Source organism: Colletotrichum siamense (assembly GCF_013390195.1).
Source record: "Colletotrichum siamense strain Cg363 chromosome Unknown KSG_Cg363_contig08, whole genome shotgun sequence".
Lineage (NCBI taxonomy): Eukaryota > Fungi > Ascomycota > Sordariomycetes > Glomerellales > Glomerellaceae > Colletotrichum > Colletotrichum siamense.
This window is the reverse complement of record NW_023501021.1, coordinates 92,114-114,061: the sequence shown is the minus strand read 5'-3', so window position 1 is coordinate 114,061 and position 21,948 is coordinate 92,114. Positions and strand designations below refer to the sequence as shown.

General features: G+C 55.5%; 6 protein-coding genes across 6 annotated transcripts; 3 read left to right on the top strand and 3 right to left on the bottom strand.

The window, feature by feature from the left end:
- Positions 1 to 2,370: 2,370 nt before the first annotated feature.
- On the bottom strand, positions 2,371 to 3,970 carry csnB (COP9 signalosome complex subunit 2; the record flags this gene model as incomplete). The annotated part of the gene is made up of 3 exons (XM_036643501.1): positions 2,371 to 3,588; positions 3,649 to 3,868; positions 3,927 to 3,970. The coding sequence occupies 3 exons, from the start codon at positions 3,968 to 3,970 to the stop codon at positions 2,371 to 2,373; spliced, it is 1,482 nt and encodes a 493-aa protein (XP_036490417.1).
- A 496-nt stretch (positions 3,971 to 4,466) lies between these two features.
- On the top strand, positions 4,467 to 5,792 carry CWC25 (Pre-mRNA-splicing factor CWC25; the record flags this gene model as incomplete). The annotated part of the gene is made up of 3 exons (XM_036643500.1): positions 4,467 to 4,909; positions 5,028 to 5,354; positions 5,411 to 5,792. The coding sequence occupies 3 exons, from the start codon at positions 4,467 to 4,469 to the stop codon at positions 5,790 to 5,792; spliced, it is 1,152 nt and encodes a 383-aa protein (XP_036491133.1).
- Positions 5,793 to 9,414: 3,622 nt separating this feature from the next.
- Positions 9,415 to 10,376, top strand: RHO3 (GTP-binding protein RHO3; the record flags this gene model as incomplete). Its single annotated transcript, XM_036643499.1, has 5 exons — positions 9,415 to 9,464; positions 9,549 to 9,599; positions 9,690 to 9,739; positions 9,859 to 9,948; positions 10,003 to 10,376. 5 exons carry the CDS (start codon positions 9,415 to 9,417, stop codon positions 10,374 to 10,376), a joined length of 615 nt encoding a protein of 204 aa, XP_036490246.1.
- Positions 10,377 to 11,718: 1,342 nt separating this feature from the next.
- Positions 11,719 to 12,435, bottom strand: CGCS363_v011649 (uncharacterized protein; the record flags this gene model as incomplete). Its single annotated transcript, XM_036643498.1, has 1 exon — positions 11,719 to 12,435. One exon carries the CDS (start codon positions 12,433 to 12,435, stop codon positions 11,719 to 11,721), a length of 717 nt encoding a protein of 238 aa, XP_036490542.1.
- Positions 12,436 to 16,005: 3,570 nt separating this feature from the next.
- CGCS363_v011648 (uncharacterized protein) lies at positions 16,006 to 16,928 on the bottom strand (the record flags this gene model as incomplete). The annotated part of the gene is made up of 2 exons (XM_036643497.1): positions 16,006 to 16,658; positions 16,712 to 16,928. The coding sequence occupies 2 exons, from the start codon at positions 16,926 to 16,928 to the stop codon at positions 16,006 to 16,008; spliced, it is 870 nt and encodes a 289-aa protein (XP_036490541.1).
- A 2,965-nt stretch (positions 16,929 to 19,893) lies between these two features.
- Positions 19,894 to 21,463, top strand: CGCS363_v011647 (putative extracellular glycosidase; the record flags this gene model as incomplete). Its single annotated transcript, XM_036643496.1, has 2 exons — positions 19,894 to 20,699; positions 20,755 to 21,463. 2 exons carry the CDS (start codon positions 19,894 to 19,896, stop codon positions 21,461 to 21,463), a joined length of 1,515 nt encoding a protein of 504 aa, XP_036490421.1.
- Positions 21,464 to 21,948: the final 485 nt, after the last annotated feature.

Genomic DNA, 21,948 nt, shown 5'->3' with positions numbered 1-21,948 from the left:
GGGAGGTGGTCAACGTACGGCTCATGCCATCCCTTCTGTGCCCTCGGCGACTTATGAGAGACACCGAGGGGCGGTAGCTTGCAGAAAAGCGCTCAAAAGCGCGTGGCCAAGCATGTTTGAGGCACCTTACGTATTCGACAAGTGTCAGATCTTTCCATGACATGTACGACATGCCCTACACAACGCAGCACCCTGCGTTCTACGAGCGAGCGGCGCGAGCGGCGGCTGAGAGGTTCGACTTTTTATTTCCAATGTTACACTCTGGAGCTCCGTCGTGGATCGTGTCAAAATTAAGCCGCATCTTCAAGCTGCCAAACTGTCATGGCTTGGTCGTCGACGACGCTGTGTTTCCCATCCGCCATCTTGGCTGCAATGGTATGATGCAAGCAGCCGGCACGCGCGAACAAACAGCTGCTCGCCAAACCACATACACCAAACATATCACAGCAAACCTCTCCGCCTGCCTGCCTACCTGCCTGACTGCTCCGGCAGCGGACCGCGTTAGGCCCGCAGGCTGTGTGGTCGCCCGCCCTCCTGTGCGACGACCCCATCTGCAGCTCCCAACCAGTGACGTTGGTGCTATTTGACAGCTTGACTCTGTCACGACTCAGAGCCCATCGTCCTCTTCGGGCCAGATTCGCCGCGGACACTCTCCTCTGTCTGCCGCGTCTCTGTGCTACACCCGCACTGTAATCGGCCGAGAGCGAGAGCAGCGGCAACCTGTAGGGAGAACAGATGCAGCAGTGAGGCAAAAGCCAAAACGTACACCTTCCCAACCTGCTTGCTTGCTTCGTTGTACAACGATAGGTTGCAGACGCTACGCCACGGCCAAGTCGGCACGTTTGAGTGGCCGCCGGCGTCCCATCGATCGCCCCTTTGACATTCGTAGCGGGAGGGTTACACGGAACTGAGGCAAAATAGGAGGCGCCGCGTTGGTTTCCGTTTCCTCGTTTTTCCTTCGCTCCCCCCTTTCCTCCCCCCTGGTTCAGAAATCTCTGCTTTGAGAAGGAGAGCAAGATGATCTCTCTGGATGCCGATGGGCTGCATGCCGCGTGTGGTGTGACGAAGACGAGAGAGGCAAGCTCGCGTGAGGACATCAACTTGATTTCATCTCCAGGCAAACGCAGCAACTTGACTCGATGGCCAAACCGAGGCTAATACCAATACGAAGGCAAAGTGGTGACATTGTCGCAGGGGAGAGAGATGTCGAGAACTGGCTCAGTGGCACTCGATGAGAAGAGGGGGGCGAAGAGGATTGGCGGTGCGAAGCAAAACAGCCTGTTTTGTTCGTGCGTCGTCAGGCACAATCGGGATCATCCGGCGCTTGTATCGACGACACCAACACACGCAGGATGGACAGAAAGTTTTGCTCCAACCATCACCGTAACCACCTCCACCATCCCACGGCGGTAAGCGAGGATGGTGGTGCTGCTGCTGGTGATGGTGTTCGCTACCTGCTAGGTTCAGGTTTGAACCGACCTTCCTAAGGGACCATGGTGGGAAACTTAATCTCCGTTTTGCCGTGATTAAACTTTGCACACGGAGGTAGGGGACGTTGTATTCCGGTCCAGAATGGGACGGGGAGATCTGGATTATCAAATCTTCTTCACGACCCCTTCTCTCAGAAAGTATTTTCACGTCTTCGAGATGAGATGAGCCGAGGAAATGTCAAGCGATGGATGGCATTGCGTCTTCTTCTGTAGCGTTCCGCGAGGAGTTTGATAACTGACTATGCTGATTGATCACAGAGAAGAGAAGCCCCCTCCACTCCCCCTTCTTCTCTCTCCTTTCGTCGGTCTACACGTATCGCATCCGCCCCAGTTCTAGCACCAGTCCCAACGAGACCCGCAGCGGACGCTATCCTCAGCTCTCCCGCACGTCGTAAGCTGCGGGTGATCGGCGCGCCGGACTGACTGACTGACTGGCTGCCCTGCTTGCCATGGATCGCCTCACCCGCTCGCTGCCTCCACCGTCTGTTGCGTTCTCTCTACAAACTCCACCCCTCGAATGTTCCACGATGGCGAGGTTGACAGATCGAGCGCCGTGCAGCGGCAAGCTGCTTCCACGCTGCCTCGCTAGCACGCCTGGCCGGGGAAAAGTAGAACATGCTGTGCGTATCTGCAGCTGCCCGTCATGAGCTTGGGGTAATCTGTCATATTCTGCGTAGTCTTGGTATCTTTTTTTCCATGTCCATCTGAATGCCCTCGCTGTCTTCTTGCGTGGAGACTGGAGATTGCTCTAATGTGCACATCCGTCGCGTGCCAGTACAATGTAGGGAGAGTCGTGGCAGCAGCTCATCCCGTTCGTCCCCGTTCCCGTTCTCGATTCCAATCCCGTCCCGTCCCACCTTGCTAGACGGCGAGGACGGCCTCAGGTCTGCCAATGAGTCGACACGCCCTTACCCTTACGTCCGGCTCCACGCGGCGCTCCTCGGGGACCACCGGCTCTAGGTGTCAGCCCTCCCATGACGTCCATGTTCTGATCATCAGTAGGGAACTCGGCGGTCCTGAAGCCGTCGCCGTCCTTGAACATGGTCGTGTAGAGACTTGAGACGGACTGCGTGAGCTCGTACATGGCCTTGGTGCGCTGGCTGTCTGCGTCCGACTGGATCTCGAGCGTGCCTGCCTGCTGATCGATTTTGCCGTCAATCTTTCCATCGACAATGAGGAAGCCGAGGATGTCTTGGACCTCAGGCAGTGAAATCTTGAGCTGCTTCGCGATCCAGGCGAGCTTCATGCGCGTGTAGGGAGCGATGAGCTTGACGACACCCTTTGTGCGCATGTTACGCGTGACCTCGTCAATGTTCTCAGCAATGAAGGGGTCGGCCAGGATGTCTTGGTTCTTCTGGAGAACGTTCTCGTAGGCGTGGACATCATCACGTTGGTAGGCATCCACCAGGTCCGTCATGGCCGTGATGCGCGGGTCCTGCTTGTAAGGCTTGGTCTCCTGTGAGTCGAAGGGGTTGATGGTCGACTTGACCAGCATCGTCGTGAGCAAGAGATACTTGAGGACCTGGATGCGCTGAAGCGAGCCGGCCTCGTCGTAGTTGCGGAAGGATTCGAAGAAGTCCGTCTGGGCTTCTGCCCAGTTCTCCTCACTCATGTGCATCTTGCCGCCGCACTCGCGGATGATGCCCATGATCTTCGGATGCGGGACGGCGGAGCGAACCTTCAAGGCACGCTGATACAGCCGTTTGAGTTGCTTGTTGTTCTTCGTCTCGGCATGCATCTGGATCTCCAGCGCGTATATTTCCATAGAGTACGTTCCCTTGCTGGGGTCGTCGCTACCGTCCTCCTTCTGACAGGCCTTGTGAAGATCGCGGAGCTTCTTGGATACCGTGTTATAGTCCTTGCGGTCGAGAAGAAGCTTTGCGAGCTTGATGTTGGTCTTGAGCCAGAGTCTCTCGTTGTTTGTGCTCTGGAAGCTCTCGAGGGTGAGCGAGTAGAACTTCTCGACACACGCCACCGCCTTGGGGCCATCTGATCCCTTCTCAATGTAGTCTAGCATGTTGTTGATTGACTTCTCGGAGTAGTTTCTTGTGACCGCTGATTTGACGTACGTGAGGAGCTCGGCGTAGTGTTCCGTAGCCTACATCCAGTATTAGCATCTCCCCTCTCGCCTTGTTTGTCTTCAGTCCTGATTTCCTACCTTCTCGTACTGGCCCAGATTGAACTCAAGCTTTATCGCCTGCTTCAGTCCTTTGAAGCCCCATTCGCCCTTTTCGTCTTCTAAAGGCGGTATGCCCAGGAACTCTGTGATCGCATCCTCGGGGTCGGTAAGCTTGAGCTGCTTCGCATTGTAGTACTTGTTTTCGATGCCGACGTCACCCGACTCCTCGTCATCGTCTTCCTCGTACTCGAAGTCGTACCTGCAAGCCATCAGTAACTGCCTTAGGTGGTGCGACCGCGAGAATGCGAAAGGCTTACTGCTCCTCGTCAGACTCCTGCATGAAGTCCTCGTCATCAGACATGTCGGCGGTTGTTTTCGGTTATCTCGCGGAGTGATTGATTTGTATTCACGAGATGGCTTCAAGGTATCCAGCGGTCGTGGTAGGACCGGGGGGTTGAGATTGGTCTCGTGAAGGGTCTCGGTGTTCGTTGTTGTTTGCAGTGGAAGGTGTATGGCTGGAGACGTGGATTGAGGTTCAGCTTCCATGCAGGACCGCAATGGTTGGCAGTTGACAGCACCATTAAGGCGGGGGAGCTTATCGATTGGCCGGACCCACAGGTTGCCGGCTCACACTGTTTGATTGCGCACGGACCAAGTAAAATTACGGCAGGCGGGAGGCGACTTTTTGATCCACGGTTCCAGCCAGGCGCTTCCCCATCCACTCCCAGCCGCGTCACTTCCTTACTTTATCTTTCTTCAATCCATCAACCTCTCCCACAACCGTCGATTCTCCTCGTCAAGCCCCCATACTACCCGCCGGAAGATTTCAACAGCGATACATCGCAACAGTCGGCAAGATGGGTGGTGATCTCAACTTGAAGAAGAGTTTCCACCCTTCTCTCCTGAAGAACCAGGCCAAGGTCTGGGAGGAGGAGAAGAAAGCGCTCGAGGAGCGCAAGAAGACGCAGCAAAGAATCAACGAGCTCAAGGAAGAGCGCGCCCGTGAAGAACTCCAGAAGAAGCTCGAGGCTGCCGGACACACGAAAAAGGTCGATCGCGTCGAATTCCTCTATAGCGGCCCGACCGATGGACAGACCGGAACGACCGAGGAGCGCGAGAGCTACCTCCTGGGCAAGCGTCGCATCGACAACCTGCTCAAGGGTACCGAACACAAGAACCTCGAAAAGCAGGCTGGCCAAGAGAGCTTCATGGCATTGCAGACGGCCAACACCGCACGAGACACCGCAGCAAAGGTTCGGGAAGATCCTCTCCTCGCCATCAAAAGACAGGAGCAGGCCGCGTACGAGGCGATGATGAATGATCCGATCAAGCGCAGGCAGTTGCTTGCCTCGATGGGCATCGAAGACCAGCAAAAAGACAAGTCAAAGAAGAGGGAAGATAGGCACGAAAGGCACAAGAGGAGGCATCACAGGCGTCGCGACGATGATTCAGAAGACGGCAGGCGCCATAAGCGACGGCGCTCTCAACCTCGATCCAGATCCAGAAGCCCCCGGCGGCGCCAAGGCGATTCTGACGACGAAGACCGACGCGAGAGACGACACCGGCGTAGCGACTCTCAGGACAGAGACAGAGGCAGCCACCGACGAAGGCGATCCCCGAGGTCGAGATCGCCTCGCCGCCGTGATTCAGGCGAGAAGGACGACTACGAGAGGCGAGACCGGAGAGAGCGTCGTGACGATCGTGAGAGAAGGCGCCAACCCTCTGTCTCAGACGAAGACCGTCCCGTCCGTCAGCGGGAGAGATCACCTCGAGGTTTTGACAGACGAAATGGAGATCGCAGTGGCGACCGTAACGGAGAAGCATCCGGCTCTCGCGACCGTAGACCCTACGACAACCGCCGGTTTGATCGCAACAGAGACACCCGAGGTGACGGTCGTGCCAACGGCAAGGCGGACGACTCAGCTGCAGATGAAGAGAGGGCAAGGAAGCTGGCTGCTATGCAAGCGGCCGCCTCGGATCTCGACACGGACCGAGACCGTCGTTTGGCTGCGCTCGAAGCACAGGAAAAGGCAGCACGTGAGGCCGACAACCAGGCCAGGGAAAAGTCTTCCAAGTACGGCGATAGGCAGTTTGTCAACGGTCTGCACCGCAAGGCTGGTAACTTGGGGCTGGCAGAGAGGCTTGGACGGGGAAGACAAGGTCTACAGAGGGACGACGACTGAAGGGCAGATGCGGACTAACTCGGCAAACACGTCAAGAAACTGTCCACAATCCCCGCTGGAAGCTATCTGTGGAGTCCGCGAAGGAGGCGTGAGGCGTTCGAGCACCGAGCGCCGACAAGTAGCGCCCGGAGAGGCGGGTCTGAGTACCAACGGCCAACGGCCAACGGCCAACGGATCGACCTCGCATACGCGGACGGGAAGGTTGGAATGGAATTGGGTCACGAGGGGTTTTTGGAGATGGATCTCCCCGCAGAATGGCATTGGACGTACGGTTAAACACGCGCTCGTCATGACCAAAATCTTCAGAGTGAAGAGTGGCATCCGGCAGGATATATGCGTGCATAGAATACCCCAGAATGACGATACGTCACTCGAAAGCAATACAGACACTACTACTGTTGGACATTTCTTGCCATTGTATTGCATGATTTGATGGTCTGTTTGTCCGATAACAGTAAACACAAGCACAAGTGATGCTTTCGCAGGTGCAAAGTACGCACACACGGGCTGCGGGAGGCGTTGTAGCACAGTCATCGGGCGGACTTCGTCGTGGCGGGGAAGAACTGAGAGGGCATCCGAAGCACGATGGAGCGGCACGCCGGCGCTTGGCGGGGCGGCGAGCTTCAGAATCCCTGGCGGTGCCTGCGGTTCAATGCGCGGGGTTGCGTTTCCTTGGAGGCTGGCGATGGCACCTGGCTCACTGATGGGGAAATTGGCAGACGTGGGTTGTCTTGGGATTGGGGCTGAGCGATGGCGAAGAGGGGTTGTGAGAGGCGATGAGGGGCGACCGACATGTTGCGATACCGAGCTTGCTTTCTCTCCGGCGAGATTTCGACCCGCCAAGCATACCGAGTTCTCTGTCTGCGACTGCGAGGGAAAATCGTGGATTTCGCGTCCGGGACTTCGGCAAGGGAATTCTAGAAGACCAAGACGGACGAAAGCGGCGCAGGGTCGGAGGCTGGACGGAGTGGGATGGGGTCCTGGGCTTTGGGTCTTTGGCCTTTGCGCAGTCTGAGATTTTGTTGGTTCCGCCAGAATCGACGCCGCTCTCGGGGCTTCTTGAGGATCCGGCAAGGCGGCGGGACAGATCGCCGGGATGTGCCTGTCTTGCTGAAGGCGGTACTTGGCTGGCGATGGGGTCAACTGTTTGAGTAGTGGGGGTTGTTTGTTTTGACAGAGCTCTGGTCTTGGAAGTTGGCCATGACGATTGGGGCGAATGAGTCGTACCTGTGGGCAGAATTATACTGAGCAGGCAGTGACTGCATAGACGAAGCAGGACAGGGACGGGATGGTGAAAGAGGTGCGGTGAAGTAGTGAAACTGGATTGCGTTGGCGTGTGCTGCTTTGAAGGATGGAGCTGAGATGGGATGATGCCGAAATAGAAGTCGGAGATCAGCAAAGATGGCGGTTGCAGATGCGAGTAAGCGTCGAGTGCATGCCTTGCAGTAGTAGCCACAGCTACCGGCGGAGAGTTTTGGAGGGCCGCGCGGGCACTGGTCTGGGATTTTGGCGGCGATGATCTGAATCTGCAATCTGACAGGGCGCGGCAACGGCACCGGGCGAGTTGAAGGCAGCGAAGAACTGGACGTGGACAGGCACGGGAACCCGACGATTGCGGCGTGCGGGCTGGGTTTTCAGCTGAGATGACGGTATCGAGGCATGTACCTGGTGTCAGACTGTGGGCGTATCAGTACACGATGCCCCTCCTTGCCGTCTTACGTCTTACCCAGAGCGGCGCTGGACGGGGCTTGAGTTGACGCCACCAAAGCTGTCGAACCAGGGGGGAAGGGAAGCCAAAAAGCCTAATGGACACTCGACTTCAGCTCACCTCACACACTGGACGCTTGACACTGGATGGATCGTGTTTTTTTCTTCTTTTTTTGCGGACCCTGCTTGTTGTGTTGTTCGGGCTGCTTCACATTGCAGATGTTTTTAATATGGATACGGAGGAAGGTGTTCGTCCACCAGTGCGAGGAAACGACGGAACAGGGCGATAAATGTTTTAGTGCATGCAGGACGTGCAATATGTGGCGGGGAAGATGCATCTGTTCCCCACTCGGCCTAGGAATTGTGCCTCACGGGTCCCGGTGTCTCTCCGGCGGAGGAGGAGGCGGCGGTGGTGATGATGATGTGCTGCGTGCAGTGACATTTCAGTGGTTGCCCGTCTGTGGTGGATACCTACCTACCTTACGCACCGAGGCCAAGCGAGGCGAGGCGGGCGGGCGAGGCAATGGATTCGTAAGGTAGGCAGGCAGGCATCGGGGAGACGACGACGATAATGGCTCTGCCCCCCGGGCTGTCGATGTTGATGTTGATGTCGATGTCGATATCGATGCTGGGGATGGTAGCGTATTGATGCTGACGTTCACGATGCTGACGGCCCAGTCCAATTGAACTTGCTGCGTACCCCTATGATGCTCCCTTGCTATTCAGCTGCTGCAGCTTTCTTCCCGCTCTACGGTCCAACCTGCTCTTGCCTTGTTGTTTTGTTTTCTTCTCGTTGAAATTTCTTCTTCAATTTTCGTCAACCTTCACTACCAAAACAGAAAGCACAGTCCCCCTCGTCCCTTCCACTTTACCAGCCTGGCCCTTGCAGAGCAAGAGCACGTCGCGAGCGCAGGTGCCTTCCACCCCGGCTGCCTGCCCGTTCCTGCTCTCTTTTCGGCCCCATCGCACAAGGGCTGCGGGTCCCTCTGACTTCATCTCCGCCAATTGAGCAGCGTACCATCCTCCAACCCAATTTCCCGCGTGCTGCACCCCCATCCGCTAAGCTATCCTCAATCCATTCTGTACCGCAGTACTAATAAGGTATTCTCCATGGATAGGGAGGGATAGCTAGGAATAGAGAAAAGAAGCATCTGCTATTGTCCCCTGATTGACGAACCTCCCTCCCTCTTCCTCTCTCTCTCTCCCACTCTCTTCTCGGATTGACTTTGCTCGTACTTTGTACCTGTACCTGTCTCTGTACCTGCACCTGCTGCTGTTGGCAGTTGCACCACTCGCACTTGCACTTGCACTTGCACTTTGCACCTGCAGTTCCACAGACACACAAAGCGCCCTCACGGCCAGGCCTGCACCTGCACCAGCACCAGCACCAGCAGCGCCTTCACAGTGTTCCCTTATTGTCCCCGCTGTTTCCTTCACCTCACCTGCTCCACGTCCTTCCCTCCCGCATTTCACTGTTACCATCCAATTTGCTCCCTTCCCGACTTGGAGTCGTCCTGCACACTGCACATTACCTTCTGCACACTGCAACCAACCTCCAGCCTCTGGCCTGCGACCTGCTTGTCCACCTGCAACCTGTGTGGCCAGCACCTTCCTTCTCCGTTGTCTGCTTCACCTCACCTTGCCTGCCTTGGCTTTGCCCTACCGACTTTCTCCTGCTGTCGCACGCCAGTCCTGATCCGGCTGCAAGCAACAACCAACCCGCGCGCCTGCCTCTCTTTCTCGCTCTCACCAGCCTGAAACTCACGAACCACAATCTCTCACCCGACAACCGCCAACTTTTTGCTCTTTGCTACCAAGAGCAATCGACCAGCCTTGTATCGCCTCGGCTGCTTCACCAAAACCTCACCCTCAATTGCTACTCTCCCTCTCTTACCACTCGCCAACATCGCCCACCATGCCCCTGTGCGGAGGATCTAAGACGGTCCAGCGCAAGCTGGTTCTCCTGTGAGACCTGCTTCCCCATCCACCCTTGCTGCAGTCGCTTGGCTGCGACTTGTCGATTTTGGCTGACTGACCTGATACCTGCAGTGGTGACGGTGCCTGTGGCAAGACGTCGCTGTTGAACGTCTTTACTCGAGGGTACGTCCGACATCGCCTACCTCTTCTTCCCAGTCTCTTTGCTGGGGTCTCCATTCCGAGGTTGCGATCCAATTTACTGACTTGCCCCAGCTACTTCCCGACTGTCTACGAGCCCACCGTCTTCGAGAACTATGTCCACGGTATGCGACAAATCCCTCTTCCCTCCCTCCTCTCGATCGATTCCACTTGCGCTTCATTGTCGCCCAATGCCTCGACGTTTCTCTCCCATCCGAATCGCTTGCTGACCCAGCTTCCGCAGACATCTTCGTCGACAACGTCCACATCGAGCTGTCCCTCTGGGATACTGCCGGCCAGGAGGAGTTCGACCGTCTCCGCAGTCTGTCTTACGGTAGGATTGTCTGGGAACGAGGGCACCGGGCTTTTCGCTAATTGGGGTGCGCAGATGACACCGACCTGATCATGCTATGCTACAGCGTCGACAGCAAGGACTCCCTCGAGAACGTTGAGAGCAAGTGGGTTGGCGAGATCGCCGACAACTGCCCCGGCGTCAAGCTCGTTCTCGTCGCCCTCAAGTGCGACCTGCGCGAGTCCGATAACGAGGAGGAGGAGGGTGCCACGGAGGGCCAGCAGCGCGAGAAGCGCCCCATGATCAACTACGAGCAGGGATTGGAGGTTGCTCGCCGCATCAACGCCCTTCGCTACCTCGAGTGCTCCGCCATGCGCAACCGCGGCGTCAACGAGGCCTTCACCGAGGCTGCTCGCGTCGCCCTCAGCGTCAAGAAGGACCGCGAGGAGTCTAAGTGCGCCGTCATGTAAGCGTACTTGACGCCACCGCGATCCTGTTTTCTTTTCGGCCTTCGACATTCTCCTTTCGACCTTCTACTCTCACGACACGATCGATCGGGCGGATATTGTTTTGGACGGGAGGAATACCACTTTCCACTATTGCACATGGACGGCGTCGGCGTTAGCACGGATTGGACCTCATTGCCCTTACCCCATTACGTCTTTTTTTTATTGCAGCCCGTCCAGCTCCTTGGACAGATGCTTCTTTGCTTCTTCGTCGGCTACTATATGGACTTGTGGCTCGGCATGACGTTCTTGATACCTCTTGGGCATCGGCTATTCTTTTAGCACACTGTAAATACCCTTTTCACTTCGCAATGCACATAAGGTCTGGGGGATTCGGGTTTTCTTTCTTGTCTCGTCGTCTTAATCACGTATACAGCAGGGCCGCTCGGCCAGGAGGCATGGCGTGCTAGGCAGGAGGTTGCCCATGCACACGACGATCTGGATACGGAGTTCCTCGGAAGAGGTGCTGTTCGTGGCCAGCTCGTCTTGAGTCTTTTTCTTTAGCCTGTACCAGCAAAAAGTTCTCAGCCTAGATGATGCTTAATGAACCACCATCAAATAAAAACTGAAGCCATCACATGCGCGCACCGAGTGACGGGGCCCGGACAGCTGGATAGAGTTTCTATCATCGACAGGACCTCCGAGCAAAGGACTACAAAGTCACCGGGGGTTCCCAATCTGTGAGTGCTCGCCCAGTCAGAGCTCGGGGAGGTGAGATGGATGTGAGTGGCGTCTGCTGGGTGTCAAGGCTGAAGAAAGGGCAATCAACTTCTGGGAATATCCCCGATGCGCGCTTACTCCCGCAGCTCAGCAGAGGCACCCGTCGCAATCGGACTGGAGAAGGGGGGAAATCAGGGTCCAGTCAGCGGTTTACTTTTGTTGGTCTGCAAAACCTGACACCAAGCAGGCGGGTTTTCCATAGTTCCGCAGTTGCGCCTCCCGTCCGAGGATCAGGATTCCTAGCAGATACTGGAGAGAGCATTCCAATGCGTCGGGACTAGATCATGAGCGAGCCAATGAGGTGCGGTTTCCGAGGGTAGACGTATGCTGTCTGTGAACGGCTGCCGAGTAACCTTCATGCAGTCTGACTTCACATTGAACAACACAGTGACAACGGTAGTGTAGAAAATGAAGTGTTGTGGCCAGCCTTTTTTGTATTGCCTGGGTAACTTTACAATATCTGCCCCAAACGCCTGAACACACGATCGCTCATATAATGCACATATGCTTGATACTAATACAACCCGTGAAGGTATTTCACGGTCATTCCGATCTCGTTTCCGTTGCCATGACGTGTATCATGAGCTCATAATAACAAAATAAAATGTGAAGCAGCTGATACTTCTGTACACAGCTTACAAGTCGCCGTGGCCTGTGATGAATGGTTAACACGTGTGCGTGAAAGACTTATCGGTATCAACTTACGACCGAGAGCCTTGCCGCGCTTGGAAACCTCGCGGGCGTGGTACTGCTTGATCTTGGCCCTTCTGGCCTCCTCCTTGGCCTCCTCCTCGAGCCTGCGGACGTCGGCCCTGGCAGCGGCGACACTCTCCCTCGCCGCTTGGAGCGCGCGGTCGGCCTCCTTCTCGGCTGCCTCGGCGCCCATCACCCGCTCACGCGCAGTGACGATGCTGGGATCCATCTCGACGTTGTGCCCACCGAACTTGTGGAGCAGCCCGCGGCGGCCGGAGGACGCATCCGTAGAGCGGCGGAAGAGGCCGCCGCCGCCGCCGTTGCTGTGGTGGCCATCCGGGCTGGTGTGGTACGTCGTTGAGGACAAGGAGGAGCGGGAGGTGGCGGTGGTGGCGGAGGTGCGAGTGGTAGGTGTGGGAGAGGGGTCGCGGCGGGAAAAGAGGCCGTGTTTGCGCTGGGGGTGCTCGGCGACCGGCTGGTGCAGGACGGGCTCCGGGGAGGGTTCTCGGCGGGAACCGAAGAAGCCGCGGCGGGGCTCTTGGGGAGGAGGAGGGGTAGGTTCCCGGACGGGCTCGGGGGTGGGTTCACGGCGGCCACCAAAGAAAGGCATTGTGGGTGTGTGTGGGGGGGGTGGTATGGGTTAAAGCTTGGTGAATGCTTGTTCTTGCGTGCTTAATATTGAAAGCTTGGGATGCTGGATAAGACGGATGGTAAGAGTCTCGGCGAAGGGCAGAGGTTATATCGTCCTCTGGTCTCCCCCATCATGTCATACCGCTATCAGGTCTATCAGGTATGACCTATGAATCCTCACATTGGATACGCCCGCTGGCACCAAACAGTTCCAAACCCCTCCCCCGTGCCGAGACCCTGATCCGCGGGTTGTTGGCAGGTAATGCTGCACAATGATGCCAAGGTGGTCATTCAGCTTCCCATCCTACCCGTTACACCAATGCTTCTTTTCTGGCCAACAGCATCGACGGCGTCGAGGTCTTGTGCTGTGCGACACCAAACCTGTTTGCTGGTGATCGGCGACTGAGATCACCATCCTCGGTGACGTCAGACAAGCAGGGGTCCCGAGCAGGTGCGCCGGCCAATCAGAGGGGATGATGACGGCGGTTCAACCCCTTTTGGTAGGACCCCTAGATTCTTGGACGGTTCTGAGAGGGTGAGCTCTTTTTTTTAGGGGTTTAGACATGCAGTGACTCGTTAAGGAATCTCTCGTCTGGAGGGTTTGGGAGAGATGGGGGTTGGTTCGCGATGGTGCTAAGGTGACCGGGGTAGTGGGTATGACATCGTGCATGTCTCTAGAGAAGAGGTGATGCTGTGATGGTCAACTGGGGCTGTGCTTGAGATGCAAGGGGTGGTGCTTCGGCTGGTGGTTTGTGACGATGTGGTCGGGTTGTGGCATCTGGGGAAACGGTCGTGTGCTTCTGCTGTTTGATGAGCTGGCGTTTTGGGCTGGATCCAACGGCCGTGGTGAGAGAGACTAGGGAGAACCGTTGACATTGTGGCTTATGTTCTAGCGTTGTGTTTGGTCGTGGCTGACGGGGCTCGATTAGCGAGTGATGTCCCTGCGAAGAGCTGGAGGGAGATGACGGTGCCCTCTCCTCGGTAAGTGGTGAGCGCTCGAATTCCCCATCGGTTCCTCATCGGTTCGACAAGCAACCCGCGTTACATCCGGTGTGGGCTGGAACATGGAGGGCGCAGGATACATCGTGTGAAGCTTAGCAGCTACAGGTCTGTGGGGAATTTGGACTTGAGCAAGGTCAAATGTGGTCGTTCCTTGATCGTTGGCCACGGTGCCCTGAAAATCTCGCTGAAGACCATGTTCTGGGGCTTTCGGCATCTCCCGAAAGGTAATGATAGACCCTGGAGGATCTTGGTAATGTCACCTTTGTGACAGGCGAAGATACAACATACCACCAGCGAATCTCGTGTTAGCTGAGGTCGGCTTTGCTTAGTAGGATAGTAGGCTACGCCGATTGGCCAGTGTTTGGAAGGAAGAGAGTGCTGTTAACAATATCGTCTTAGAGCCTTCACGAATTTTGAGTGATTGGATCGATACTTTACAAGTCACGACTTAAGGCTGGTGAGCAGACCTTCCAGTTGCTGGCTACATTTCTCTTTCTTTCTCGCACTCTTTGTGACACTTTGTGCCACGAAAATGATGGTGGTGTAGAACGAAATTTCTAGCCTCAATCAGACGCCTTTGTCAAATAGCCGTAAAAGAGGGGACAAGGTCGCATTGATTGGGCCTTTGAAGGCGATGATATGGTAGCTGCATCTTCAGACTTTCTGCAGCCACAAGCATGTTGGAGGCCGACTACAGAAAAAGAAAAGTTAAGAAAGCCGAGTGATTCAAAATCTGGCGATTAAATGCAGACCTGGGGGCAAGCGAGATGGCTGAAGACCTTCTCCTCCGCCGCATCTCGGGGGCTTCCTTATCGGGTGAGCCTGGCTGTCACTATGCCGACCACATCCAATACATGTCAACTTGCCTCTCCCCGAACCATCCTTCTGGAATCAGACGCCTCGAAAGGACAAGCACGCCAGAGACTGCCCCCGAAGTCTCTTTACTTGTGGCATGATATCGACAGCAGAGATTGCTGCTTGACTATCAGACAGTCGCAGATCCAAACGCCCCAAGAGACAACTACAAACACGAGCCAGTACGAGGTCTTATGTAGCTTCAACATGTATCAGAGTATCCCTCACGCAATATGCGTTCCTGGTAAGACTACCCCGAGTATGGCTCTTCTATGCCTAGCTGAGAACAAATAAGGCTATCCACCGATCTGGGCCCCTAGTGCATACTCCCAGCAAATGCTCATACCAGGCCATGACGATGTCGGCCATAGCCTGGAGAGGATGCACTGGCCCAACATATGGGCGGAAAGGCGGAACCTAGCGACCAAAGAGGGAGATAATTGCGAAGAAACTTGCGGCAGAATCATCTGGCATGCACGGAAGTATCCTTTCGAAGGGTTGTTTCGCGCTGCTGACGCTATGGTCCCTCCCGCCTTTACGTTCGACGATATCGATGTCGTGATCACAAGACACAGTCTGAGAAACATGTTTGATTTCATCGGCAATAATAATCGTGAGGGGTTTCGCTTGAACCTGCACCTTGTAGGGATCAAGACACTCATCGTTGAGCCTGCCGAGGAAGAGCACACTCTGGATCGCGGACCAGGAGATTTGAGCACAGCGTGCGAACGAGAATTTATCAAAAAGCTACTACATCTTGAAGAAACCGAAGGTCACTATCGAATTATTCGATATAGGATCGGAGAGTTGCAATGCGCAGTTCAATTCGAGGTTGACGCTTGCTATGAAGAACCGTCTCCTGTCGGCACAGGTGAGAACTTGGGTGAAGAAGGGACTCTTTCTAAGGAAAGCCAACAGTCGGACTCGGCAACTACGCGATCTTTCAGTGTCGATATGGCCAATCATGATTCCGCAGAGATCAAAACATCAGTATCTGCGAACAAAGGTGCGAGGACACGCGTCGTCAAAAAGGCGCTCCCACAGCTTTGGTTTGGCCGAATAGCGTGGCTCATCTTTGGGCGCATCAAAGGAACTACGGTGTCCTGGCATAAACCTCGACTAGTTACACATGGTGCCGAGGCCATTAATTTGGATAAATGGGCTGTTCAGGAAAGAGTCAACCTGGCTAAGCTGGCGGTGGTACTTAGCGACCTTCGGGATCGGGTTCAAAATGTCAGACGCTGTGTCACAGTATGTCCTGCATACTCAACCACACTGAGCGTCTACACTCAATCGATGGCGAGGGGAGCTCTACCAGAGGATCTGCTGAGGAGGTTCTGGCCACCCCAAGCCAGTGTGTCGGCTGATAAAACATGCAATGACCAAGACGTAACGAAGGTGTAGTTTACCTGCAAGATTAAGGTCCAATGAAGTTTGATCTATCCTTTCCTACTTACCTTGGAAAATGGCGTGGTTTCTTGCCCAAATGTACACCTTAAATTGCTTAGCGGTGGGAAAATATTCCCAATCGTTCTTCATTACGGATCAGCGAGGCACGCCGATCAGATCTAACTTTGAGTGTCTATGGAGAGCAACTGAGAGCCTCTATCTGGGTATATGCTCACGTCGTTAACTGTCCGTCTAAAGGCCGTGACTTCCGTCCATGGTATATATTCGTTCTTTCAACTCAGTTTTACGCAGCTCCCTTCTCGAGCTTGCTCTCCTCCGGTTCCTTCCTGGTCCAAACCATCCAGCCAATCGCGATAAAGAACTTGACGGCGCCCGAGATCCACAGTGCTCCTGGCATGCCGGCGCTGCTTCTCTGCAACCATCCGCCGATGATACCTCCAAGCACAAGCAAGACCACAGCCAAGAACCTCCTGTTCCTCTTGGGGTTCTCCTTGAGCGGGGCGAACAGCTTCGGGTCGGAGAGGAGATCGCAGTAGACGCTGGTAAGGACGTTCGTCGGGACTTCGTTGAAACCGAGGATTCTGCTGGTGACGATCTGACCTCCAAACTGGAAAGCGAGAAGGGCGAGTGGCACCATTACGAGAGGGTTCTCAGAAGTCTTGAACTCATGGTTCGACTCAGAGCCTTGGACGGAAGCGAGGCCAAAGTCGGCGACAACTCGAGTCTGGGCGAAAGCGGCCGCGAGGAAGATGAGGGACGCCTGGAGAGTGAAGGAGAGCGCGAGCGTGCTTCGGCGCTTTGGGTGGATGTGGCGAGACTTGGAGAAGAAGAAGCAGCCGAGCCAGAATGCGGCGATGGAGCTCAAAGACTTGAGCCAGAGCAGGGGCTCACCAGCCGGCAGGCGGGAGGCGCCGAGAGCCATGAAGATGGTGTTACCTGCACCCGCGTCAGATAAATGGTTTCCTTTGGCCATTGAGGGATGGACTCACCAGTTTGCATACTGACGAACACACCGGCGGCATTGACTGCCACACTGTCGCACAGTCCGGAGACCAAACAGCAAGCAAGGACGGGGATGTCTGTATGGCGAACGTTGACGTCGTCGCGCAGCCAGTCGATGACACCGCGCTTCGGCTGGGGTTGGGTTTGCTGCTCATTGTCGGTGTCTGACGAGTCCGCGACTCGCAGACCATTTTCTGCGGCCATGTCGATTAGGGGTCGGATTGGTTTCGCTAGATGCTGATGTCCTTTTCTTTGGGTTCACTGGTCAGGTCTGTGGATGTTGGCTGCGATCTCGTGATTAAAGCCAAGGCGTGGTCGAGTTGATGAGGTGATCACTACACGGGGAAGGTAGGCAAACAAACGCGGAGGGGGGTCCGGGAGGATATATGAATGGCGGCGGCTGAAAAACCTGATCGCATCCCGCGGCCTCGCCTAGGGATTGGCATTGCGTTATCGCGTCTAGGCATGTCGTTTTGCCATTTGACAGGGCAACTTTGACACATTTGGCATGGCTATTACGCCTCGGGTAAGCGTCCGGTCCTAGACAGAATCCACCGCCGCGTAATCGGAAGCGCGCTGGCGGTCGTGAGTCACGTTCTGTTTGGGGAGGTTCGGGGACGATGTGGGCTTTGCACGGATAGATTGCCGAGATTGGTGTTGGCATTTTGCATTAGGGGCAATGGGAAGGCCAACTTTGTTTGCAAGTCGACAAATCTAGTATTGACGTCGAGCTCTGTTATTCGAGTCCTGGCTTTTGGAGGGATGCTCTCTGGCGTCGCTGATTGCGATTTCAGCACCCTCAACAAGCCATGTGAGCAGAAACAGGAAACAAACCGCTCTTGTGGCTTGAACTTTGACCGAAATCGGCCCAGCCAAGGCGTCTGTCGCGGGCTCGCGGCGGCCATGGCCGAAAATCCTGCGTTTTAGCGGCAGCTCAAATCATTTAAGAATGTAGGTCCGGCCGGCGGTGACCCGGCTGCTTGGGCCGTGCTGCGCCGATTACCCGATGATTTACCTGCCTCCTCATGCTGCCTTTGCCTTACTCATCTCATCTCACCTGCATTTTCTCACTTGCCTACGGCTGCGCTTACCACGAACGCCAAACCTCACTCTGAATCCTTCCGGCCAACGTCATGTCTTGATGCTCAGATCAAGTGATATATTGAAGTCACCTGAAACGGACGAGCCTTGCACAGTTTTGATCTGACTACATACCATATCTGGTCCCATCTCATCAATCGTATCTCACTCGGAATTGTTTGCAAGCAATTCAAAGTCAATGCCGCAATCACCTCAACACTGCAAGCGCGCAGTTTGCTCGGTCGAAGAGACGTCCCCTCGGCCGCTCACATTCTCTTGTCTTTCGTGAGGACTATTACACAATGACATTGTGATTAGAGTAGGAACAGTCGAGTGCTCGTGGGGACAGAGTCCATAGACTGATTGCCACCATCTCACTTGAAACTTCAGTCCGTTTGAATTCTCGTCCCCGCTTCAGATTTTGCACCGCTCCGCATTTGGAAGGGTTCAGCCCTCTGATCTTCACGGCCCCCTTCGCAACACGAGCTCTACCCACAGCAAGGCACGAGGTTTTCTTCAGTGTTAGCTCGTCATTGGGCGCCTTGCTGCATGTTATGTCGAGCACCATTTCTAGCTCAGAGCTGAGTGCAGGATCCCTCAGCCAACAAGGCTGAGATGGGTTCGTCCTTGGGCTTGTGCCCGCGTCTCTGCCCTTCATCCCATGATCATCACGCGGACAGCTGTAAATATCCCCGCCAAGAAGTATTTTTGGCCCAACGAACCTCTGCTACTCGAGTCAGTGGCTCGAAAGCGAGCTGAGCCCAGCTGCCTGAGATTTTCCTGCGCCTCCAGCCTCCAGTCAATCACGGCTTTGACCGCTCCATAGCATTGCTTTTCGCCGTCGACTTCACGGATTCAACGTCTGCGGGAGTTTCAAGTGTCCAGCTTGGGCAGGTGTTCCTGGGATCAACCAACTGCGACGAGCAGATCGACTCCTGAATCAGCCCCGTTTCCCTCCACGCTGCATCGCTAGTGCCTGCAATGGTACACTTTTCTTTTCTCCGAGGAGCGAACCGTCACCATTGGCTGCGGTTCAGAAGGCGGTATGGACCTCGCAGACGCGATACGCTGACCTCGGGACATTTCTGTTTGTCCGTTCGACCTGCCTATGACGCAGGCAAACGCAACGGCGCGCTGAGAGGGCTTCTCGCAAGTTGGCCCCCCGGGCCAGAGTGCCGCGTTCAACGGGGCTCTCCACCAACAATCTCGGGGATAGTCTTCACAATTGCCTCGCTGGTCGCTAAGCAAATGTTGGGATAATTTCCTTTCCGATAACCTTGCACTCGTGGCCACTGCCGATGGCACAAAGAGGCAGGCATTTGCAAGAGCGCCGTTCTCTGGTTCGACCGATAGTTGTGGCGCTAGGCCCAGTTGGCTCTGGTGCGGAAACGCTGCCCGTTGCAGATGGAACTCCAAGAACCAAAGAGGAGCAACAGACATTGGCACCCCCTTAAATCACCATGTCGCTTGTCACGCCTCCAAGCATCCCCTGGCCTGTCTTGGCTCTGCCGCTCCGCTTCGCCCGCGTTAGATGAAGGCCCTCTCCTATCATTGCTCGAGCTGCCAGCAACTCAATTCGATTGTCTGTGCTTCGGCTGCTTCCAATGCCCATCTGAGCGCGAGCGCCATCCAATGCCACACCCGCCATATGGCCCATATCCACTCTCCTTTTTAACTCAATTTTGGACTGAACCCCCACCATCGCCATTCCTTGACATTCCTGCCATTCCCACGAGAGGACTCTCATTCCGCTCTTTCATTCCTGTCCTAACCATCTGCTCGGCACTTCGTCTGTGACTTTGTGTGTTGTGTTTCTCAGCACTCTTTTGTTGCCGAGAACAGACGCGGGCACTTACACTCTCTACTCCAACTCACTCTCGTCACTCCTTGACCTTTCTACGCCTCGCCACACGCGCCGAGTCCTGAGAGTTTCCCTTCTCGCGATACTAGACGTATTGCTTTCGCCTTCGACTGGACCATTACCGAATTCCACGACAGACTTTTCTCACTCACCTGACCCTTCATTGACTCAGGTTTCAAACTTCTCCAACTACACCGGCTTCCTACACGCCTGCGGCTTCTTATCAACATGCTGTCGCAATACACTCTCTCAGCGGTGGCGCTGTTGGCGTCGCTCGCCCAGCCAGCCATTGCCCAGGTTTCGACCAAATGCAACCCGATGAATACCACTTGTCCTGCCGACCCGGCCTTTGGTATGGATTACACTTTCAACTTCAACGCCACTCCGTCGACCGATGCTTGGGAGACCACCGTTCGTCCCGTCACATACACCGCAGACAACGGCGCCGAGTTCACCATCAGCAAGCAGGGTGACTCCCCCACCATTCGCACAAAGTTTTACTTCTTCTTCGGCCGCACCGAGATCCACATGAGGGCAGCTACGGGCAAGGGTATTGTGAGCTCTATGATGTGGCTTAGCGACACCTTGGACGAGGTCGACTGGGAATTCCTCGGTGTCAAGAACGATGCCTTGAGCAACTTCTTCGGCAAGGGCGTGGAAGACTTCAAGAATGGCGCCACGCATGCGGTTTCCGGTAGCATTCACGACGACTTCCACAACTACACCACTGTTTGGACCAAGGATCAACTCGAATGGTGGGTGGATGGCAGCCAGGTGCGAGTGCTGAAGGCTACGGACGCCAACAACACCGCTGCCTACCCTCAGACCCCTATGCGACTCAGTCTAGGTATCTGGGCCGGTGGCGATCCGCGCATGGCTGCTGGCACCAGAGAGTGGGCTGGAGGCGACACCGACTACGCCGCGGGACCTTACACGATGTATGTCAAGTCAGCGCAGGTTACCGATTACAGCTCTGGCAAGGAGTATTCGTTCGGCGACAAGACCGGCTCGTGGGAGAGCATCAAGATCACTGAGTGAGTCCCGATTCGGCTTCGTGTCCAAAGAACAGTCTGGCTAACCCAACCACAGCGGCAACTCTACCGTCAAGGAGGCCCTGCTCGCGGAACCTAGCAAGTCTGTTAGCGAGAAGTTCGATTCTCTCAACCCCACCGCCAAGACTGCCGTCTACGCATCTGGTGTTGGTGTTGGCTGCGCTCTCATTGCCTTTGGTCTGTGGTACTTCATCCGCCAGCGCAAGCGTGGCGCTGCTGAGGCTCGCATGCGTGAGGCCAAGGCTGAGGAGGAGCGTCTCGAGATGGAGCGTTTCCAGAAGAGCGGCATCGACCCTGACTCCTTCAACGGCTCCACGGGCACCGAGTACAATGCCAGAGACTTCAGCAAGAACGGAATGGTGCAAGAGACCTCTTACAGCGTTCCTGCGACCCAGGAGAAGGCTGTTTGGGATGCCGCCCCTGCGGCCGCTGCTGGAGCCGGTGCCGTTGGTGCCGCCGGTGGTATGCGCGCTTACAGTGATTCCCGTACGGGTACGCCTGTCCTGCCTCCGTTGAGAACCCAGAGTCCTAGCGTGCCGCCCTCCGGTCCTCTGCCGATGGCGCCGAGCCGTAGCACTTCCCACGGCGGCTACTCAAGACTCGGCTCTCCCGATCAACACAGCCCCCCGCCTATGAGCCCTCCTCACGGCGGCTACAGCGACAATGCTTTCGGTAACCAGCAAGGTGGCTTCGGAAACAACGGGTATGGAGGCGGAAACCAGGGCTACCAGGGCGGCTTCAGGTGATACCGAATGATTTCCTGACTTGATGAGCGTATTCATTTCTTTCACCGGCCATCCTATGGCTATTTCCCACCATATTCATTTCCTACTTTGCATGAAATTTTGAGCGATTTCCTATTCCCCGCTTCGAGCGAACGACATGAAAGGAGAAAAGGAGACTCCCGTTCTTGATGGACGTGGTGTGCTCTGTACAATACCGGTGCCAAGATATCCTGTCGATTCTGTCCTGCTTTTAGGACTGTTAACGAAATCAATAAACGATGACCTTGTTCAATTTGCGCTCTGTGCGATGCCCTTCTTGTATCTGACTGTAAGTGGCGTGGAGAGACATTGCCGGTTTCGGGGAACGTTGCCGGCCGTCAATGCGATTATGCGCAAAACTGTCCGCCAGCTGCTTCGCATCATGAGGCAACCCGACAGGCTGTAATGGCAGTGGCGATGCTTGAACCCGAGACCAGACACCAATGCGCCTTTGATGCATTTATTGC